Source organism: Denticeps clupeoides, chromosome 12, assembly GCF_900700375.1.
Source record: "Denticeps clupeoides chromosome 12, fDenClu1.1, whole genome shotgun sequence".
Classification (NCBI taxonomy): Eukaryota; Metazoa; Chordata; class Actinopteri; order Clupeiformes; family Denticipitidae; genus Denticeps; species Denticeps clupeoides.
In genome coordinates, this window is record NC_041718.1 from 11,445,124 (window position 1) to 11,468,431 (window position 23,308).

The 23,308-nt window shown below is 44.6% G+C and overlaps 2 protein-coding genes across 2 annotated transcripts; both read left to right on the top strand.

Annotated features, from left to right (window-relative positions):
• The first annotated feature begins 3,855 nt into the window (after nucleotides 1-3,855).
• Nucleotides 3,856-15,923, top strand: nr1d4b (nuclear receptor subfamily 1, group D, member 4b). Its single transcript, XM_028998119.1, has 8 exons — nucleotides 3,856-4,442; nucleotides 8,809-9,132; nucleotides 9,222-9,310; nucleotides 9,391-9,535; nucleotides 12,401-12,969; nucleotides 13,072-13,257; nucleotides 13,356-13,566; nucleotides 14,375-15,923. The coding sequence occupies exons 1-8, from the start codon at nucleotides 4,427-4,429 to the stop codon at nucleotides 14,569-14,571; spliced, it is 1,737 nt and encodes a 578-aa protein (XP_028853952.1). The 5' UTR covers nucleotides 3,856-4,426; the 3' UTR covers nucleotides 14,572-15,923.
• A 3,276-nt stretch (nucleotides 15,924-19,199) lies between these two features.
• faim2b (Fas apoptotic inhibitory molecule 2b) lies at nucleotides 19,200-23,287 on the top strand. The gene is made up of 12 exons (XM_028998359.1): nucleotides 19,200-19,570; nucleotides 19,844-19,907; nucleotides 20,010-20,095; nucleotides 20,194-20,258; nucleotides 20,537-20,590; nucleotides 20,678-20,728; nucleotides 20,827-20,866; nucleotides 20,998-21,035; nucleotides 21,500-21,587; nucleotides 21,908-22,003; nucleotides 22,247-22,300; nucleotides 22,411-23,287. The coding sequence occupies exons 1-12, from the start codon at nucleotides 19,556-19,558 to the stop codon at nucleotides 22,558-22,560; spliced, it is 801 nt and encodes a 266-aa protein (XP_028854192.1). The 5' UTR covers nucleotides 19,200-19,555; the 3' UTR covers nucleotides 22,561-23,287.
• Nucleotides 23,288-23,308: the final 21 nt, after the last annotated feature.

The following is a 23,308-nucleotide window of genomic DNA, read 5'->3' on the forward strand; positions in this document are numbered from 1 at the left end:
AAGGAATGTCTTCATGACATTGGTCAAGTGGTTGTGACATCAGAGCAGATTAGCTTGTGACATAATAGTGATCTCGGCGCGAACGCAGCTGTACGTTATTACCGCAGCGCCACCGCTGATTATCATTAGCAAATAGTTGAGTGAAGTACCAAAGGCTGTTAGGCCAATGCCAGTGAGACTTGGTGCATGTTCGGCTTTCACAATTTGTGACATAAACAATGTTAAGACACTACAGAAATGGTGGGAGTGGTCTATTCTAATGACTACATGGTGATAGTGTTTGATAAAGTGATTCCTGATGTTATACTGGCCTGCTGGTTAGCTCAGCTGGTTAGAGTGTGGTGCTAATAATGCCAAGGTTTCGTTTGGGGCAGCGGTGGCCTACCCTGTGAGGAAGCGTGGCACGAGGTGCCACTGAGTACCGTCCCCACGCCCTTTGATTGGTTTACGGCAATGCACAATTCTAGTGTTCACTTTTTACAGTGTATGGATGCACTGAAAAAAGTAAACCGTAGCTGTTGTTTGTTTAATGTGTTTAGTAGTAAAAAAATATCAGTTTGCTCTTTTAAAGTAATTTATGCTTATAAGCGTTTATGTTACTATAATTCCACTGACAGCAGGTTTGTTTGGTTTATTTACATTACGGCAACCTGGAATACCAAATGTTAAAAAATTTTCATCGTGTGCTGCAGTGGATCACAGCGACAATCACTTCACGTAACCAAAAATAAACATAATATCTGTTCAGATCTACATTTTAAGAAACTGAATTTTAACACACTGCCTTTTTCAGTCAATTCAGTCAATTAAATCCCATCTTATTCCAATCTGAGAGTGCACAATACATAAAGAGTCTGTAAAGGAACTGTAAAGTTCATCATCTTAATTGTCCATTAGCTCTGAAGACATCTCAGAAGCCAAAGCAGGCCATCCTTAGCAGGTATAAAGTGTGTCATGAGGAGGCATTTGCCATGCCTGGTGCAAGGTCATACCCATTTCAAATATCCTCATAGTCAGATAAAATGTCGCATTAAAAAAACACACCTTCTTTCTAAAAACAGAGCCTTAGTTCCACGCAGTTTTTTGGCGGCTCATGAAAATGTTTTTTTTTTTTTTTTACCACAATAACACGCCCTGATACACCGATAGATACCAGTGTTTCAATAATGCATCACTAGAGGAAACAGATCCTGTAGAATAATCGATATATTTTCCCAGCACAGCTACAGCTTATTTGCAGGCCAATGGGTTCTAGCATATGTGTATCCCCCCCCCCAACCACACACACACACACACAACCCCAGTTGTTTTTATATTTCCTGGGACAACTCTTATTTCCGTCTATGTAATTGCCTTGAAAATATAGACCAAAATGTTACTATCTGGTACTTATTATACTTTCAATGACTGCAGCGGGGTATAGAATTGCACATTTCGCATTCAGATACAGTTTAACACGGCTTCCCATAGATCCCGCACAGATGCCAGGGAGGGGTTGTCTCAACAAAGATAGTATCTAGATCTGAACAACTTGTTACAGCTTTGTGCAAATACACGTCTTTGATCAAAGCTTACACTAGAATCACATTCGGCCCAGTAGGTCATGCCAAATCCACAGGGGCGGACGACAAAAGCCTTCCCACAGGCTCAGCCATGGCGTCCTTGTTTGTCTAAAAAACAGCATCTTATCTGTCCGGCTCCTCATTCACTTTTGTCCTGTAAAATCGGATCTATTTCCCTCAACACACTAAAACTAAAGTAAACAGATAAAGTCCCTACGTCGAGAATTAGGTTCCTCGGTGGCACTAAAAAAACCGAGAAGCGAGAGAGTGTTGCGGGATTGTGCGTGTGCGTGAGGGCATAAGAGCTTTTTGCAGAGGTGTGTGTTGGCAGCAGTCCTCTGATGAGTTACAAAACACCACTCTATAATTACCAGCATGGCCAACACAAGCCCTGCTCAGCAACCCTCTCACTCAGATGCCTCCAAAAGCTACAAGCTCATACTGCACACACACAACGGCCATTCCTGAGGACGCTCATCATCCCACACGCTGACAATTCAGACTCTTCTCTGTCAGCTAATTGGAGAGGAAGAATGTGTTTGTGACTAGGGAGATATGATACCAAGACTTACTGTACTTTCATCGCATACACACCAAAAAAATGACCAAAAGTCAAATTTGCCAGTCCTGCTGCGTGTGTTGAGTTATCTGCTGGCAGATGGCGCCCTCAAGCCGCAGATCTACTGCCCTTCCACAAAAGGTCGGCATTCTGCAGAGGGAGAGAGGTTGGGTCGAGGTTCTGCCGGATGGAGTCCCATCAGCGAGACACTTTTAAAGACACATTTCGTTGTGTGCACTGTGTGCTGTGCTGCAGTGTTTCACAATGACAGTCACTTCACTTTCACTTTTTAATTCCAAACACCAAATCCTCCAATCCTCGTTTTGAGTTGGTGATTAATTGAACAACTAATACGTCTCACGTAGTGAGAAAAGGGTTGAGCACCATTACTGTTAAATAGACTTCCATCATTATGGGGTCACCTTCTTGACAATAAACCTTGGTCTTATTTGTAGGTGGGAATGTTTCATCAGTACCAACTGTATTTGCCTCTTTCAATTCAGGGTCGTACCCATTATACTGAGTTCTGTTTCGTTAACCTAGAGCTTAAATATCTTCATACATATTCTGCATAAAAGACAATGTTATTGCTTAACAGCTGATTTAGGGTCCTACTGTGACCTAAATATATAGTGTCACAGGTGGAAATATTTAAGTCGGAACAGTAAAAACCAAGACAAAATCTTGCAGTTTTCCATAATAAATTATGTTCAGAAAATATTAATGACGTCATAAAACTGAATAATTGGCTAAAATGTGGACTGATGGTTTCTATTCCTTTTTAAGTGTTCTTTAAACATATCCTGCCATCTACATTTTCAGATTCATCTTCGCACTCTGCGCAAATACCGTACATACCCTTCTTTCGTATAATCAGGGAACATCTGAAAACTGCATTCTTTTCATTACGTTGCATTCAAAGCTGAGCCGAGACAGGACACCACTTACAAACCAGAAATATTCCGCTTGGAATTATTTCACGGAGCTGCCACGGTGTGGCGCCACACGATCACGAATTGGTGCTGTGCCGCGTAAACAGACAAAAAAAAAAAATCAAATTAACAGAATTCGTTCAATTACAATATATCAATATATCATATGTGAAATAAACTGCAGGTCATGGCAAAATTGTGTTATTTTATGCGGTTATAATTCAACAATAAGGGGCGAGATTTAATTCCGCCGCGGTTCGCACGCTGCTTAAAGAAATTTACATTTACAGCATTTATCAGACGCCCTTATCCAGAGCGACTTACAATCAGTAGTTACAGGGACAACTTAGGGTTAAGTGTCTTGCTCAGGGACACAATGGTAGTAAGTGGGATTTGAACCTGGGTCTTCTGGTTCATAGGCGAGTGTGTTACCCACTAGGCTACTACCACCCTATGAAATAAACGAAATGGAATGCGGTACAACAATAATCCTGCTTAAAAAGCGTGAATCTGCAGATGTGGGTTAGAAACGTGAGTGCTGGAGGAGGGGGGGGGGGGCTGATCTGCACGGGTCTCTGATCTGCCCCCCCCCTCGTATCTGGCCCACATACAATACAGAAGCCCGGGCGCGGACGCGAGAGAGAGCAGGACGGGAGGCGGTAGGGAGCGGCGGTCACGCTGCGCCCCGCCCCCCCGCCATGTGCTTCCCTCCCCGGCTCCGCCCCCACCGGCCGCCGATTTGCATAAAATGTGTGTCAGTAGGGCAGCGCAGCGCGCGGCTCACATGCAGCGCGCACATGCGGCGCGGCGTTCCGGTGTGGGAGCGTCTCGCCCCCCCCCCCCGCCAGTGGAAACGTGAGGAGAGAAAAGGAGGAGGGGGGGGAGAATTAGAGAGAAAAGGAGGCGGATGCGATGTGCTGCGGGAGCGTGGCACAGAGAGAGAGAGAGAGAGAGAGAGAGAGCATACAAAAACAAAAACAACAGAGGTTGAAAGGACAGTGTGAGATGCGACGTGTGTGTGTGTGTGTTGGGGGGGTGACAAATCCGGGACAGAAAGCCGGTCACATTTCCGAGACACCTGAAAACGTGGCGGCGCGTGCGCGCGCCTATTAATCGCCGCGCGCGAGGGGTGGCCGCGCAGACGCGCGCCGTGACAGTTCCACGGAGCACCGCTTGTTCCGGTCTCCGGACCCCCACCCCCCGCTCGAGTTCATCACGGCACCTGCGCACGCTCTTTGCCGCGGTTATTGCACGGGTTGACGCGGGACGGGTTTTCATGACTCTTTCACCTGGGACAATTTCGCCAGGGACAATTAACCGGGACCGGGACAATTAACTCGTCGCGTGATTCTGCTCCAGGAGAGAAAGCAGCGATGGACAACAGCCCCGGTGAGAAAGAAATGTTCATTTCCTCCATATTTTATATGCTGCCACTGGCGTCTCGACGTCTGTTGGATATAAAACACGAGTGAAAACTTGCCAGTGTGCAAACTTACATGATCACACTTTTTTTGTTAATCTAATATTTTTATAACAACTATTTGAAACAGGGAGTTTGTGTCTTGTAATAAATGAGTAATATCGCGCATTATTACATATATACCAATCATGTTATAATTTGTCATGCGTTGCAACTCTGATCGTTTCGATGGTTCTTGTCCGTATCGCGTCACCGCAGCTTGTGCATGTATTTAATCGGTTGTAATTAAGAGTAATTAAGTGCTCGCTGCCGCTCGACCCGTGGCGGGGAGCTGGTTCCGCGTGGCCGCGGGTTATCCGGGGGCGGGGTGGGTTCGGGTCAGGAAAGTTGTGTCTCGTGGCGGAGCGACCTGGAGCATCACGCCGGCCAGGGACGTGGAGCGATCAATGGCTCTGCGTTCGGAATAAAACCCGGAGCGCTCCCGAGGACCGCGCGTGTGACGTCACAGTTCGTGCCGCGGCGTGACGAGCGCCAGGCGACGTTATATAGGGCTTTTATTTCTATTTAACGACAACAGCCCCGAGTTCTGTTCTGTTCTCTTTTTTTTTTTTTTTATCATTTTTTTTCTTCGGGCCAACACACCAAACAGCAGCAGGGCGCAGAGAGCCCAGCTTACCCCGCTGCCTCGAGTTCCCGTCACGTGGAGAAGCCCCGGCAGCCACGTGCCGCGCGTGAGTTCCCAGGCGCACGCCCCTCCCCTCAGGCCACGCCTCCGCCTGCTCGCCCCCTTCTCTCTTCTCTGTTTATTTCTCCCTCGGCCGGTGTTGTTGGACTCGCGTTTTTCATTGGTCAGTGGGTCAGGGGTCGAGGTTTTGTTTTTTTTTAACTCCTTCGCCTTTATTCTCCAAACATCGCATATTTTCAATATTCAATATATTTACAGTACGGGCCAAAAGTTTGGACACACCTTCTAATTCAATGTGTTTTCTTTATTTTCATGACCATTTACGTTGGTAGATTCTCACTGAAGGCATCAAAACTATGAATGAACACATGTGGAGTTATGTACTTAACAAAAAAAGTGAAATAACTGAAAACATGTTTTATATTCTAGTTTCTTTGCTCTGATTACTGCTTTGCACACTCTTGGCATTTTCTCGATGAGCTTCAAGAGATCGTCACCTGAAATGGTTTTCCAACAGTCTTGAAGGAGTTCCCAGAGGTGTTTAGCACTTGTTGGTCCCTTTGCCTTCACTCTGCGGTCCAGCTCACCCCAAACCATCTGGATTGGGTTCAGGTCCGGTGACTGTGGAGACCAGGTCTCCACTTTTTGTTAAGTACATAACTCCACACGTGTTCATTCATAGTTTTGATGCTTTCAGTGAGAATCTACCAACGTAAATGGTCATGAAAATAAAGAAAACACATTTGAATGAGAAGGTGTGTCCAAAATATATATAATAACTCTAAGATGACTGGGAAAGAGTGCCAAGGCAACCACTTCGGTTAAAGGCCGGTCGATGTAGGACTTGCAGCTAATTATCATAATTATGTATAATTATGTAGCCCTTCAAGAGCTTCCCAACATGTTTTTTCCTCAGTAGAGCTCTCAGCCAATAATAAGCAGGCTGTCTTACAAGATTGAGTTATTGACCTACTTTCCTCGCTCCGTAAGAGCATAATTTAGCCGAGACAAGCAGGCTTTCTTCAGGAACTGTGGTGAAGCTAGAAGAAATGGCATTTACACAAAAATTATTAGCAAAGAACATTACACAGCCTGGCATTGGTTTGTTGCTCATCACGGGTCTGAATACTGTCCTGTTTACTTGGGTGTATGTTCATTAGAAATTTGAATAAAGCGTTCTCTTGGTATTTACGGCCATAATATTCTGAGGTAGCTGGAACGATACCTTCACCGGACACCGAACAAAACCCTCCGATTCTGCTGGTCATTGGTGGCCTGACACTCAAAACCCAGGGATCTAAAGAAAAAAACCCCAACATGAATGATGCTCCTTGAACGCACCTATTGGACGCCTCAGTAGCCATTTTTGTACCCGGGGGGGGCTCTATCCAAGCCGAGACGGGCAGTAAGAGTCTGCGAGTCACTTCCTCGGTGAAGACTGCTGAACATGGTCCTCTCCTGACCATTTTACCCGAAAACATAACTCGTTCCGGCCTGGTGGATGTGGCTGAAATGCCACTTCTCAGCTGTCCTTGGCCCGCCGTGCAGGGGGCCTGTCACCTCATCCTCCCTGGGTATACATCAGGTCGGGTGACCGTCACCGGTGCGTGTTCCGTGCCTGCAACATCCGCACATGCACTTTTTTTATTTTTTTTTTAAAGCCCTGGGCGAATCCGCTTGGCAAACACCATGACCCAGATTGCACTGCGGCGGGCAGGGACACGTGCTCCCGGGAGAATAGCAAACACACTCGGGGCTTAAAAGGGAGCGGCGCACGTGTCGTGGGAGTTGCGTGTCAAGGACTCGCCGCGCACCTGCGTTCAAGGCTGTCTGCGCACAAGCTTTTTTTTTGTTGGTTTTTGTGTGTGTGTGTGTGTGTGTGTGTGTGTGTGTGTGTCTTACAAAGTACCCCAGTGTGGGTAAGTTCGGGGGGTAAAATTCCACCGCGCTCCCTGCCGACCGAAACAGCCTCGTATGTCGAGCAAACGTGACCGTTCACGTTCACTCGCCCACGCGGGTTTCCGGTGAGTCAGCGCCGTCCCGGTGCCAGGCGGCCCCGCCCCCTCCCGCGCCCGCTTTAAAAGCCGCTTCAAACGTGACCGAGCGCGCGTGCGCGCGTGCGCGCGTCGACACGGGACTGCGGAGAGGCTGCGAGCCGGGGCGGCAGCCGTGTCAGGAGTCCATGTGAGGCGGCGGTCAGGTGGCTGGCGGGCTCGGAGCGGCGGAGCGCCGGAGCTGGCGCGGCTCCGGGTACACGTGAGCCCCGGACCCGGCTGGGAGGGAGATTAGAGGGGGGAGAGCGACGTGGAGCATGTCGTTTTACAAATATACATACATACATACACACATATATATATATCACGCATCGATCGGACCAAACTCAAACGTCGCCTTGAGACGGAAAAAAAAGCACCAGTCGGATGGACCCTCCAAATACCCATCAACAGGATGTCCATGTCCTGAAGAAGCTGTCCGATCTGTGGTTGAGATCTTAAGACAACTTCCTCATATCCTCAGTTGGCATGTTTGCAGTCCACCGTAATATCAAGATGCATTTTCTAGCCAGAAAAAAACAGATAAATAAATACCAAGCGGGGACCTAGTGTCACCAGCACAAAATGGCCACATCCAAACCATTTAACTAATATAACCTAGAGGAGGTTTTAAACATTTTACGTTGTCATAGAACACACGTGTACAGACGGGGTACTGAAAAAGACAGATGGGCTTCTTATCACTAACACTACTGCTTGTGCCGAACGCCGTAAATGTAAGCAATGGCACACAACACTGCGGTTAAAAGGACTGCGATCATACAGATATTGAAATGCGCTGCATTGTCCATATTAAAAATGCCAAAAAAATGCTAAAACAGCAGGTCGTGGACAGGTGAATGGTCACTTGTACACTGTTCTACACTGATTGTTCAGAATAAAGCAGCCATGTAAATGGGAACAAGTCTTTGGGAGTCGAGCCAGATGAAACTCGGCCTCAGGTGGTCTATTCAAGGGCCATCCCATTCTCTGTTACAGCCGCGCTTTTCAGACTACAATGTAGGCTGCTACCTTGCATTCCTTGTCCCCGAGACAAGCAGAGTAGAAAAACAAGCCTGGTGTCAGCATTCAGGCATTTGCAATGAAAAAGAGTAACTAAATGCCCCCCCTTTAGCCAGTTGTGTCTCAATGCATCTTTTATGAACACCAGACGGAGGCTGTTTCTCATTTCAGGCCACACACCTTCGCAGAAGGCTGCATCCTCGAAAGCTGCAGCCCGCAAGCACTGTTAAACAATGCAGCCGAGCCTCCTGACAACTTCCGACCTGCGTCACCGGCGCAGATTTCGTGTCTTGGAACGTGTTGCCCTCTCAGAGCGGGTTTGAAATGAGACGGCCTCGTTCCACTGTTTGTTGGAATAAGATACCGCTCACGGTGGTGCAGGTCAGGTGAAGGCCGTGCTAAGACTGAAGGTCTGAGCACGAAAAACAGAAATATTTGGCCCTCCCGTGATTATATTTTGTGTATATGAACGTGACTGAATTCTGCACTATTGAAGCCTTTCAGAAGGACTGAGTGTTACGTTGCCTCGGGGTGTGGTTGTGGTCTCCTCAGAGAGAATATTAAGGTTTTGCCCTGTGTCTCCCGTCTCGGCAGGTGGAGGAGTGATCCTTTATGCCGGCTCTTCAGGCAGCGCCAGCCCAGTGCCCGGCAGCCCTTCCAGCGGCTACCAGACGCAGTCTCCGTCCTCCCAGCCCTCCTCCCCAGAGGAGGTGTCCTTCACCGAGATCGGCGCTCTGAAGCGAGGAGGTGGCGCGAACGCCACGGTGGGAACCTCCTCTTCACCCAGACTGGTCTTCCAGTTCCCAGAGGTCACCGCCGCCCCTGCCGTGTCCTCTTCCGGGACCCCGCCGGGTCAGAATGCCTATTCCCACCCCACAGTGGGCAAGAGGCCGTGTGGCTTTACTGGGACTTTCACAAGTGAGTGTGGATCTTGGTGTTTTGTCTCCTGTGCTCCTGTGGTGTCAGGCCGGTGCTTGAAATCCCGCCTCTTCCCTTTTCCTCACCAGAGACAGGAGGCATGGTGCTCCTGTGTAAAGTGTGTGGGGACATCGCGTCTGGCTTCCACTACGGGGTCCATGCCTGCGAGGGCTGCAAGGTGAGTTCACGCACATCACCCGTCAGCCCCCACGGTACGTTGGCCTCCAGCAGGTCTCATCTCGCTCTTCCCGTTCTCAGGGCTTCTTCCGCCGCAGCATCCAGCAGAACATCCACTACAAGATGTGTGTGAAGAACGAGAACTGCCTGATCATGCGCATGAACCGCAACCGCTGCCAGCACTGCCGGTTCAAGAAGTGCCTGTCCGTGGGCATGTCCAGAGACGGTGAGCGGGCCATGCAGCCATGCCAGCCAACACGTTTCCAACGCGAATGCACTCCGACTTTATGAATCCCTCACCGATACGCAATGCATGTAAGAGTGTGGAGGTTAGAAGGCAAAAATATCTGCATGGCGCAAAAGAAAATTGAGACCTTTAACAATACACAACACCCTCCTGTCCCAAGTTACCGGGCTCCACCAGAGAAGAAATATTCGATGCAACGTTATGTGTTCCAATCCTAGTATTGTTAAAATGTCCAATCAAAAGGATATTTACGTACAAAAACCATACAGTGTGGCAGTTAGACATGCGTTATTACGGTGGCTCGTGCGCTCTACGGTCATTAAGGCAGGTATTGCAACACCGCCGTGTCGGGAAGTAGGTCACTGCTGCCGCTCTGACCGGGAAACAGTGTTCGTCAATATATTCGGATGTTCTGTGATAGGAACCAGCTGTTGTGCAGCAGGACAAATATTCCACATATTTGACCTGATTGAAAACGCGCTTCCAGAATTTTCCCTTCCCTTCGCGCTGTCCTCCCACTTCCTGTACGCCTCCTCTCTTGTCCTCCCCTGCCCGTTCCTCCCTGCGCCGCAAGATTCTCCTGTTCTCTTCGTCCTCTCACCCAGAGACATTGATTTATTACTGTAGGAACTTGGAAGTCCCACAAGTCATCATTCACCCTGAAAACTGCAGCAAATATGGTCTATTTTTGGAAATTGGGGCACCAGGCGCCTGACTGCCCCCTGCGTTTCTTCTAAACGGGCTTTTTTTTATTTTTTTCCACTGATCTGATTCTCTGCTGTATTAAGCTATTAATTAACAACAAGAGGTTCAAACCGTGACTTAATGAATCCCTGTTCTAATGAAGAGCTCCATTCGGAGCCATTCGTACTGTGGAAAGCAGGAGGTGGCTGCAGATACAGTAGAGCGTCTTCCTTGCTCTCTTTACAGCTTTATGTGCTACAGTCCCTTGGGATCAGTGCAAACTAGGTGATAATCAATCACATTTTCTTGCTGGATGTAGCTCATACATTTAGGTGACCTAAAATAACAAAAACAAAGAACGATGGCAACGGCAATGCATCATCTGCGCCGATCCCGCTTTCCTGTACTTCTTCCTATTGTTTGCTCCTCAGCATTTTTTTTTTTTGGCTTTTGCTTTTTGTGCAACATGAGTTTAAACTTGCTCTTCGCTTCGTTTCCAAGGTAATGATTGATATGTTTTCTTGGGCTTCCTCCCAGCACGCTTGACAGGTGACACCATGAAGCCTTGCTGAAACGCGCTTCGGGCTGCCTCTTCACGTTACCGTGTTTTTTCTCATGCGACTGTTCGGCGCAACCAGGCAGGGATATTGGTATTATTTTAACAAGTGTACAATTCACATCAAATGCCTGGAACACCCTCTGGTGTCAAGCGGCATAATGCGATGAATTGATGTCACAGGACGCTTGTCATGGGGTAAAGTTAGCGCGTTAAGTGTCACGTCTAGATTTACAATATCCGTAGCCTCCGGCTTTCTAGTCTTCCTAAAAAAGTGGCGTCTCGATGATTGCATGTGATACATGCTGCACCTTTGCCCCACATACCTGCACCCAGTAATGCAACGCAAGCTATCAATTAGTCAGGACACCGTGTACAACCCTGTATCACCTTTCTCCCCTTCCACCCCCCAAATTCACCCAGTAGTAGAGCCATGCCACCATCACTCAGTCACACCGCTGTGACATCACCTCTACTCTGGCTGACCCACTGACCCACTTTCTGCGAGGGAAGAGCGTGCGCGAGCACTGCAGCGAGGATGAGACAGGGGAGCAGGAGCAAGAGGCCACCAGGGTATACTGTGGCACCCGGCTAAAAATAGACCCGCCCGTGAAGGTAGAGAAAGGGGGTGGGGGGGCGACGTGACATGGAGGGGGGAGGTGGCCCCTACCCTGGTGAGTTCCAGCGAGATTAGAGCGCTGGCACTAAGCCGGAGCCGAACCTTCAAACACTCCATTTTTCACACTGACCCATTTCCATAGTTATTTTATGGATTTGATGAGCTTGTGTATTGGATTCCGGGACTCCTGACTGATATGGATTAGAGATACTGATGGATAACTGCACACGGTGTGAAACACTAACTGGCCAGGGCGCTTGAATCTGAATGTCCTTCAGGCCGTGCGCTGTGATTTATTGCTCCACGGTGATTATCCGTGCCAAATAAGCAGCAAGATAATTGGATAGAAAATCCATTCTCTGTGAGAAAACACTGTAGTCTTGGGCTTGACTAATGATATATCTACGTATAGAATGCATGGAAAAAGGAAGATTTCCACATTAGGTGAAAGGTCGAGCTGAAAAAGCCTTGTACTCAGCTTTTGTTTTTATTTGTAGTTAAATTAATGTGAATTTCATAAGATCGGGGTATCTGTATCAGAAAGAAAAATGTATTTGTATTAAATTTGATTCATTATATACAGATGCTTAGGAGAGGCCCTCTTATTGCCTTTAGATAAAGAATGCTGTATTATTAAAGGTCAAACAGTCATTTTATATCTTTACATCCTTAATATCTTTCCCTTTATTGTTACTAATATTCTATATATATTTTTTATCATATTGCTATTGTGTTGAGTGTTGTGTCCTCCTGTTCTTGTAACAAAGTGATGTTGGAAAAACAAGTTCCATAAACGAATTACACACGAACAAAAAATTACATGCAGATTTACTACTTAACATTTAGCTGGTCTGTTTTATGTAGTTTCTATTTAGTAACTACTCATTGTTGCCTGGACCCACTGAAGGTTCCTGGAGGTTTTCAAGGGGTTAAAGCTTTCTACCGCAGTGTGCGTGGCTGAAATTCTATTATCTTTTGTTTCCAGCTGTTCGTTTCGGACGAATCCCCAAGCGGGAGAAGCAGCGACTATTGGATGAGATGCAGAGCTACATGAACAGCCTCAACGAATCAGCATCCATGGAGATCGACTCTTCCCCTCCCATGGAAACTCCATCCAGCCCAGAGGAGAACCAGTCAGAAGAGACAATTGGGGCGATTTCGCAGGCGTACCGCAACATCTTCGTGAACGGTGAGGAGAAGGTTCTCAAGCCTGCCGAGAACAACAATAACAACATCAATAACAATGGCCCCACCAGTTACCGTGGCAACAGAACGCCCCAGGACTCTAGCTACCCTCTGGCTGTGCCACACTTGACGACCGGGAACAACTCCAACAACTCCTACCCCATCCCCGGGCGATGTCCTGTCTCGCACCGTGACAGTAACAATGTGCTTGACAACAATCGCTTCAGTCACCCGTCTTCATTCAGTCAGAGCGCCCCACAGTGCCTGACCTCTCAAAACTGCCCGACCAATCACAACAACTTCCCCACCCTCGAGTCTCAGGGTCCATCTTCCTGTCCCTGGAGGTTGGGCGGAGGTGCCAAAGTGCTGGTGAGTGTTGAGACGAGTGTCCTTTTTTCAGAGGTCTTCTTTGATTCCATGGCGTTTATTAGAAAGCGTAATTGTTTTTTCCCCTCCCTTTGCCCTTCTCAGGCGTGCCCACTGAACGCCTGCCCCGTAGCTCCAACAGACCACACCAGTCAGCAAGTATGGGAGGCCTTTTCCCAGTGCTTCACTCCAGCTGTCAGGGAGGTGGTTGAGTTCGCCAAGAGTATCCCAGGATTCCAAGCACTAAGTCAACACGACCAGGTCATGCTTCTCAAAGCTGGCACTTTCCAGGTATGCCCACACTTACGTGTTTGTTCATGAGATCCCTGAGTCCTGATTATGGGCCAGTTTGCATTTTCTTACAGAACCATTCACACTTTGATCCTCAGGTTCTCATGGTGCGGTTCTGCTCGCTGTTTGATGCTAAAGAGCGGACAGTCACATTCCTGAATGGGCAGACGTACGCGCTGGCATCCCTGCGCGCCCTGGGCATGGGCTCACTGCTGGATGCCATGTTTGAGTTCAGCGAGAAACTCTCCTCCATGTGCCTGGAGCCTGATGAGATGGCCCTGTTCATGGCCGTCGTGCTGCTGTCTGCAGGTACTAACAGACACTCATTTTAACACCAAATCAAAACAGGCCAAGTGGTTGAATGAGATCATTTCAATGTCAAAATTCAAATAAAAGATCATTGGAATGATTTATTTCAGCAAGGTAGCCCTGACACACTGAATTATGTTTTGGTGCTGCGGTTTATTAACCTTGTTAATAAACATAAAGTAAACAGTTCTAAATAAAAATAATAAAGTGAAGTGATTGTCACATGTGATACACAGCAGCACAGCACACGGTGCACACAGTGAAATTTGTCCTCTGCATTTAACCCATCACCCTGAGTGAGCAGTGGGCAGCCATGACCAGCGCCCGGGGAGCAGTGTGTGGGGACGGTGCTTTGCTCAGTGGCACCTCAGTGGCACCTTGGCGGCTCGGGATTCGAACCGGCAACCTTCTGATTACGAGGTCGCTTCCTTAACCGCTAGGCCACCACTGCCCCACAGTTCTGTTGTAACAGATGACAGGCCTGTGCAGCTAATCCTCTTCATCCAATTCCCTGTCGATATCTTGACCACGACCAAGGTTGCGAATCCGAAACCTGGCATTATAGCAGTGCTTTGCAAGGACATCTTTTCCAGGTGCACTAGTAGTACCTGGAAGCTACATGTTAGTACCAGAGATGTGCAGATGTTGTGTCTCATCTTGTGACTCCTCATTTCCACACGTTCTGTGCAGCCAGCTGTTTCAGTTCAGACAGTATGATCTGAAGGGTTCTCTGCATTAAATATTGTCTTAAACTCAAAGCAGGTGATCAAAACAGTATTTATTAATAATGCAACATCCTTTGTCTCAGACCGGGCAGGCATATCAGACGTGAGCGCGGTGGAGCAGCTGCAGGAGGGTCTGATCAGTGCACTGCGCACCCTCATCACTTGCCGTCGCCCTGACGACAGCACACTTTTCCCCAAGCTGCTTCTGAGGCTGCCGGACCTGCGGACCCTCAACACCCTGCACTCTGACAAGCTCCTCGCCTTCCGCATCGACTCCTGAACGCCATCGCACTCCGTCTTCACAGTCTCTAATGAGGCCTGTCCCCTGAGAAACCAGTCAGGACAAAAATAAACGGGACGGACTTTCTGACGGCTCCAACAACGTAGCCCATATCCATCAAGGCCTGATGGGCCGAGCAGCTTGTAGAAACTGTCCAGAACCCAAAAGACTGAGAAGACTCAGAGACTTTTGAATAAACTGGATCTATTTTTATACAGAAGTAGACCGCACTAACGAGACCTTTTTGCTTTTTTTCCTAGCGTTTCAGTTTAATGAGACTCTTGAAAATAATGTGTGAGAGGGAGAACGTGGGCGAGAGACAGAGGGAGAGGGAGAGAGCGGGGTTGTCTCTCCTGTCTGAATGCAGTACTTTTCTGTCGTATTTCTTCCATTTTCGGGTCAAGGTCTTGTGTCATTTTATATTGCATACGAGGTTAGAGTTTAGGGACAGACCAGAACCAGCATTTTTTTCCCTTCTCTCTCCGAACTGTTCCCTCAACGTCCCCCTCCCCATCATGTTTGTAATCTGGTTTTTCATGTGCCCTTGTACACAGACACGCATATGAAAAATAACCACATATTTGCTTATTCCACAGACTGAAATATTTGCACTGTCTCTTTAAGATCTTACACACAGTATGTATTACAGGCAGTCCCTGAGGGGGGAGGTTCAAGCATTACCAACCTCTTCCAGTACTACCATTAACACTAGCATGGTATAGCACTTTCCCACTTTACAGCTGATGTATGTTGCTGTTTCATCTGTCGTTATGAAGGAAGTTGTAAAAAAAAAAAAAAAACTGCCATTAAATTGCAATGTACGATACATATGTAATGTTCTGTATATTATTTGAAATATATAAATGAAATTAATTTAACTATGAGGTATGAACATGGTGATATTGGGGAAGCTGGTGATGTTCAGGCTGTAATGAATGTTGTGGGATTTTGTTTAATTTTTTATTTTTTTTTATAAGTGTATAGCATATCTGAGATTCTGAAAGCCACTGCACTACCGTGGACCCATTGCGTCGGAAGACAAAGGGCTTACCTTTGAGAGGATTTCTTGTTCTTTTTGCATGAGATAAGGGAGGCGGATCAGCCCTTTCTTCACCCGTGACACAGAGGTAAAATTGCCAGAGTAGGCTTTGAACTCTGACCTCAGATGTGCAGATCGTGTCACCAGTACAGAGAAAACACACATGATGAAGTGAACATGCTCGATTTGTCCTGTTGATCTTAGTAGTTAAAACGTCTCTGAATCAATCTTGCACACCCATTGTATATTTTGTACATGTGATGTCTTTCTCTTCTTCCATAGAAACAATATTAAAAGAGATTCTATATCATGATTGAACATCTTTGTCTCCTTTCATTGTACCACCAGCGTCCGCAAGCGGAAGAGTTTATCCTGGTAACAGTGTGCCTCAGGAGTATATTGTAGCCTAGCAACCGCAGCTTATGGCAGAAGCAATTCCAAATTAGCATGTGCAGCACGCTGTAATCTGTCAATGAGAGGCAAAGGTTACTTGCTCGTTGGATTTGTGCTCATTTCAGAAACACTTTTCTCCCCAGGTATCGTACCCAGCTGGTAACGGTGACCAGTTGCTTCTGTTGGGAGGAAAATGACTAGATATGCACAATTAAGCAATTCCGTAAGCATTGCAGTAACTGCCAACCTGCAGGGACCGTACATTAACCCTTACAATGAGGAGTTTGCAATGCATAATAAACAGAGCATCAGGCCCCGCTAAGCTCTTGGCATTAGTACAGCGATTTGAATACGTTTTTACTGTGGGAGTCCAATTCCGCGCCATACACCAACAACTCCACATACTAAATGGATGCCGTGTCACCGCGAGTGGTTTAATCCAGAGTCGTTTGTAGTTAAACAGATTTGGAATATATATGTATGCACAGCAGCAACGCATTCACATATACACAACAATTATTTAGCTACTTATCAGAATGGGTAAATATTTTCTCAAGATTACGTGCCGGCCCAAAGCATACAAACTATTTGCGAGTGTTAAATATACACAGGGATCAGCACGGTTAGGTGACATGCTAATGGTCAGAGCTTCAAGCTACAAAACATTCAACGCTTAGAGTTTATGATTAAAACATTCCCTGCTGCAAAATGAAACTGTTTCTTTAAACACGGCCTAAAATACAGAATGCCATTTTTACACTGCTTATATTCATTTAATTTGAGGTAAAGGTGCAACTGAATTCTTGCACAATGTCAGTGCAGTTCAGCCGTTTAAATAGACTCAGTGTGATTTCAGTACACCAGGGCCATCTAGTGTTCATGTACATGCTCCAGCAAGGGGCTCGAAGAAGCAAACGCTCGATTTTCTGTTCAGTGTGTCACATGGAAGACACCACTGTCATCATTTTATTTCTTAAGATAACTTTTCTACTTCCCTGCAGAGACCCTTTACTTAAAGGGTAAATGTGGACCCAGGTCACGGGTCATTTATAATAAAATGGCACCACAGCAAAAAAAAAAACGCTTTCAGATTTATGTCTGTATTTCATCATCCATTAAAATACATGCTCTTGGTAGGGTTTTCAGATGATTTAAACTGATAGTTTTGGAGTGTCATGTGAAAAAAAATTAAGCTTGTTCCTGTCATCAAAAAAATGCTTTTTTCAAAGATTTTTCAGGCTGATGTTTCAGGTTATTTTATAATCATAACCCTTAAATTTGAAACAAGAGTGATGTCTATATGATGGGTTTTGGAGAATTCATGTTGTTCATAAAAACCTGTTTAATATGCTGATGATTTAGGTTACCAAATGTTGGCAATGAAAATGATAGAAACCACCATCAGCACGAGACAGATTTTCACCACCATGAATAAAACATCACATGATGAAATCATTTTAAATCTAGGCCAAGGCACACCTGACAGATTGCACGCTATGATGATACAGTGACACTGAGGACATTGTCAATGTCACTGACATTCTGCATAATGCTGCTTGAATAAGGATCGCTGACAGTGCACTGGCACTGGCAGTTTCCAGTACTCTGGAGTGATCCTTTTTTCCCCCAGTCCCCAGATTGGGCAGTCTAAAATCAAAATGTCAAAAATATCAATGTCTAAAAAAAATCCTGACAGTGACTTTTTAGGGGTCCAAGCAGTAATAGAAATGTGCAGTGTGGCAATAAATGAGGTGGATGAGGCAAACCATTGAATGTTCCCCAACATTAAACATAAAATAAAAACATTCATTACCATACATACATGAACAAGGGATGATACACACACACACACACACACACACACACGTATATATATATATATTTACAATATTTGAAAGATAAAGGAAAAAGTCAAATAAAAAAAGACATACTATACGTGCCAACACCATGGTCAGATCTGACAACTGATTTACAGTCTTTTTTATGGTGGCATTTATTCCAGCCAATGAGATTTGCTGCTTAATTATGCTACCCAGAGGTCAGTTGTTACATGGCAGGTCAGTGAGCCTTGGAGAGTCAAGTCAATTTGGCACAAAGGAATCCCTCTTTATCCAGGGGAACTCCAGCACTTTCTACTCCACTTGTGGGACTAATAAAGGTTTATCTTATCTTATCTTATATATAGAACATGCGTCCAGATATAGCAGATGTGGTGCACAACGATGGAATAATTAATAGTTTTTAATTACTACCTTCTGTAAACAATATGTACACATTTAACTTGTGTGACTAAAATATATACGAATATTTAAATGTTTCGAATAATCATACTGAGTAACAATAGATGCAGTGGTGGCCTAACGGTTTATGGAAGCAGACCCGTAATCAGAAGGTTCTACTGAGATGCCACTGAGCGAAGTACAGTCCCCGGGCACCTATCATGGCTGCCCACTGCTTACAATGGGTGATGGTTAAAAGCAGAGGACCCATTTTGTTTCCTCGTGAGCTGAGTTTGCGGTGCTTCACAATCACTTCACTTTCACATTCAAAATGTGTGAATCACCAATTGTTCTGAAATTCCAAATGCTTTAGAACATTAATTTTCATTTGATTAATCCAGCTTTCACCCGCATGTAAACACCAACACACACACAGACAGATAAACAAACCCAGAAAAAGCATGCTCCATTTACCCAAATTGGAACATAGATCCAATCAGCTAGTTAACTGTATACAGTAGTGGGAGATTGTTCCAGTGAGTCACATGGCTTTAGTGCTTTGGTAACCATGATGATTACCAAACGAGCTTTACATATGTAATTGGTTCACAAGAAGACTAATACACCACAAAATTTACACATTATTAAACAAATATTAACAATTACACAATAGTTATTATTATTATTGTGCTTCTAATGGGTGTAAGAAATATATGCGTGCATCTCTAGCGTTTTATCAGTATTTTATCTGTGCTTTATGCTACTTTTTTATTTTGTCTCTTCTTTTCATTTAGCTGCCATTTGTATTTTTAACATATTGCATATAATGATTTTCCTCCCTGCAACAAACACACAAATTCAATCTAGGTTTACAGGAAATGGTTACACCCCCATTTAAAGAAATATGGTACATTCCACAGAGCGTTTGATTGTGAGGCTGCTAGAATGTACTTCCAAGCAGGGGTAGATACAAGAATAAAATCCTGTTTGGGATTAACAGAGGATGGGACTATAAAGGAGCACTTTAATCCAGACCACAGACAGAGAAGATGAAACATCCAACACAAATGCAGCATTAACTAAACATTAATATTCAAGTTTCTTACTTGGAAGACATAGAGAAGATTTAAGAAGAAAGGGCACAAGGGTGCAGAAATAACAAAACAGGGAAGCACTTTTCTAATCGGGATAAAACAAAGAGGATAAAGACTGGACACGTCAGACGGTTCATCACCACCACAGGAAGAACACAAAAGGAAAGAAGAAACAAATTCCTCTGATAGATTCATATAATCTGAACGCAACATAAACGCTAAACAGAGCAAAAGGAATCATGACACAGAAAAAGGTAAAGTTCCGGCTTTATACTAACCCTGAATTCAGCTTTATCGTTTCAATCAAAATCCCATACTCCATATTGTTCTCTATATTACACAGATCTGTTTAATAATAATTCATCTTGCAGAACCTTACAATGTCACATTGCACTGTTCCCAAGAATTCCCACTGAACTGATGCACAGTCAACAAATTAAGAAATTACAATGATTGAAATTTTTGAAGATTCCCTCAATACGGAAAAGACGGTTTAAATAGCAGATTTCATGAAACGCTGTTTCCAGGTTGCACCTATGATCAGGACTGTGGATGGGAGTTCTCCTCCCAGCTACGAAGAGGCAAATCAAGGTAATAACAAAAGCTTCATTAAATAATCTCAGGCCTTTTCTGAGAAATGTTTCACACACGTTGTCACATCCTTACATTTCTGTCACTCTGATCATCGTTCAGGATGCCCAGGCTACTACTACGTTGACGGAGAGCAGGTGGTGTTCTGTTGGGATGACACGAACATCCGACGGGTCTTCATCCGTAAGGTACTGCTTCTTTATTACAGTGAAAATCAGTTTTGACATCGACCTTAGTGTGCGCTCCGAGATCTGTGAGGACACTCTCATGTGCCTCAATCCCACAGGTTTACACCATCCTGATGACCCAGATGCTCACCACTCTGGCCATAGTGTCTCTTTTCTTGTTCTGGTGAGTGTGTGTGTGTGTGTGTGTGTGTGTGTGTGTGTGTGTGTGTGTGTGTGTGTGTGTGTGTGTGTGAACAGAAGCTTTTCAGAATCAGAATGAGAACCCAGGAATGGGTGTCAAGTGTCCTTAGTGTGTTAAAGGATCCCAAGGACCCATAACGTACAAAACAGACAGTATATTTGTAGTTAATACTGATATTGTTTTGGTTGGTGTTGGTAAAATGTTATAGAACTTTATGACATTAGCATGTGTGGCTGAGTTGGATATTCTTTTCTCTTCAGTGCTCCAGTGAGAATATACATTCAGACCCATCCTGGCCTATACTCCATCTCTTAGTAAGTAATGTTTTGTTAATACGTTTTGTTAATAATGATTTCTCTATAGCCAAATGATATTTAAAAAATTGTTTTTCTTTGTAATAGTTTAGTTTTCCTCGTAACTTTCATCATATTGTCCTGTTGTGGAGAAATTAGGTGAGTTTTACATTTTAATACAAACTACTGTTCTTCGTGATGCAGTATACACAGCAATTGTATCTGACCATGTTTCATGTATCATTTGTTGACTGCAGGAGGCAGTTCCCCTGGAATCTCATTCTGCTCTGCGTATTTGTGAGTAAAATACTCTCTCGCACGCCTTCCTCCACCTCTCCTTGTCCCCTACTGTCTGATGCAGTGCATGTTCTGTATGTGACTGGTCCACGTGTCTCTGTGTTTGCATGCAAATCTGTCGTGACCCAAAGACCCTCAGCATGGCTTTCATGCTCGGCTTCATCTCCAGGTAAAGAGCTTGATTGTCATTATTCTGGCTTCTTCGACTGTTCTCTCCACTTGTGAAAAGCTTGGTTTAAGATGTTTAAAAAAAAAAACGTCTGGATATGTGTGCCAAAGACCATGAAACTAGAAAAAAAAAATACAACGCTGCACAAAGACCAGTGTTTACAGTGTGGGGGGCTGATGTATGTGTCCTCTTCGGGTCAGTTGCCAGTAAAGAGGGTTACGGTCTGAAAATCCCACCAGGGGATTATGGCTCTACTGCATCAGCAAATACCCTGCAAATTGCTTTTGGCCTGTTCCTGAAACTGTATTATTTATATGGATGCAAAAGAAAACTACACTACTTGTTAATATTTAAAATTCCCTTGGCTAATAAAACAACAAATAACCCGTGAATAATTCATGAAAAAAAAAATCTGTTTTATTAAACAGATTGATTTGAACATAGAAGTATGTGTGTCATTTCAGTTTTTACAACACTAAATCTGTGATGCTCTGCATCGGAATCACCGCCATGGTGTGCCTGTCTGTCACCATCTTCAGCTTCCAGACCAAGGTACAGAAATACTACACAGAACACAGCACGGGCTCTGAAATAATAAATCATTCTCATCGGTGATTTCAGCATGTGCAGAATAAATGTAGTGGATAATCTGTTGCGATTGCTTTGGTAAAGATAAATGTAAGAAATGTTCCTTAGTATTCCCTGTACCAGCTACTGGTCTATTGTTTGATGGATTTATCCAACATCTGAGCTGTTTTCTTCTTCTAAATTGCTCATTTATTAATGGTGTGAGATCTATGCTTCTTGACATATTATTTCTTCTGTAGAATAATCTTTGTCCTGCCGTTGTCTTCTTTGTTCTGTTTCTCCAGGTGGACTTTACTTCTTTTCAGGGTGTCCTTTTCGTCCTGTGCATGGTCATGTTCTTCTGCGCTATTCTCATGGGAATCATTGTGCCCTTTGGCTACGTACGTATTTGGCAGAAACGTTAAAAATAAAACTAGGCCAGTGTTGTTCTTTTCTAAAGCCTTCAAGAAAGATGAGGCGTTGGCAGGTCTCGTCGGCTCTATTTTTAGATGGATCTCGATCTCTGGGTGCGCATGACTGGATTACTAGTTATTTTAGCTACAGTTTATCTCACTACTGAATATTCTAATACCTTCAGAATTTGGGGCTGCTATGTTCACTAAAGCCGTTGTATCACCCCACAGGTACCGTGGTTACATGCCCTTTATGCAGTCATTGGATCCATCGTCTTCACAATGGTATGATGGCAGTGCATTACATTGCAAGCATTGTGTGTGTATTCTGCAGATATTGACTGAAATTGGTCCAAACTGTTTTTATTGGTCTCCCTTTCTCTTGTTCTGCTCAGTTCTTGGCGTTTGACACCCAGGTGCTATTAGGGAACAAGCAGTACGCCATCAGCCCAGAGGAATATGTCTTCGCAACACTGAGCCTTTACCTGGACATCATCTACCTGTTCAATTTCCTACTGCAAATTTTTGGAGGAAGCCACGAGTGACAAAATGTTCCCATGCTTCAAAGATCAAGCTCCAATGTAAGACAGCAGCGCCCTCTGTCAGCAGTATAATGTATCACACATCACAAAAAGATACATGGCCTTAAAAAAATTCCCATCTGCTAAATTCATTTAGCATCTGAAATTTGATGATAACGTCTTGGTGTCAGATAGAACAGGACACCCTTAGAGGTCCTGTGGGCTGCACACCTTGACTTTCATGTGAGCACGATGAGGACATGCACAATACTAAACTGGTGGTTTTAATGTTGGCCGATTGGTGTATAAAGCATCATGCCTTTTCATTTTTGTCATATTTATTTGACTAATTACATTGGAACTCTACGGTAAATTCTTCAAATTTTTCAGTTGTTCAATGTCGATATACCTCAATACAAATATTGAATATATTTCTATTTATTTCATAGATATTGGAATAATAAACATGATTAATTATACATCATTCCTTAATTAGGGTGGAACTCATAAACTGTAAGTTGCTTCAAAATGTTTGTATGTTAATGCTAGCTACTGAATATTATCAATGATTTGGTATCAGTGTTCAGTATAAGGGACTCACCATAGTTGTTTTGATGTTAGGCCAGTTTTTTTTTACATACATTATGTTCCTGTATTCTTTGACTTATTTTTCCTGATGCATGAAGTGCGTCACGTAAAATTAAAGCACTTATGCATAAATGTATTCAATAAATGTTTGGTACAATTAAAAGTGTTTTTTTATTTTATTTCC

What these genes read in the sequence shown, in the direction of transcription:
- nr1d4b (XM_028998119.1), top strand. An exon ending in CTTTACTGGGACTTTCACAA is followed by an intron (nt 9,133 to 9,221) that starts GTGAGTGTGGAT and finishes TTTCCTCACCAG; the next exon opens with AGACAGGAGGCATGGTGCTC. An exon ending in ATGCCTGCGAGGGCTGCAAG is followed by an intron (nt 9,311 to 9,390) that starts GTGAGTTCACGC and finishes TCCCGTTCTCAG; the next exon opens with GGCTTCTTCCGCCGCAGCAT.
- faim2b (XM_028998359.1), top strand. An exon ending in TCTTCAGCTTCCAGACCAAG is followed by an intron (nt 21,588 to 21,907) that starts GTACAGAAATAC and finishes CTGTTTCTCCAG; the next exon opens with GTGGACTTTACTTCTTTTCA. An exon ending in GATCCATCGTCTTCACAATG is followed by an intron (nt 22,301 to 22,410) that starts GTATGATGGCAG and finishes TGTTCTGCTCAG; the next exon opens with TTCTTGGCGTTTGACACCCA.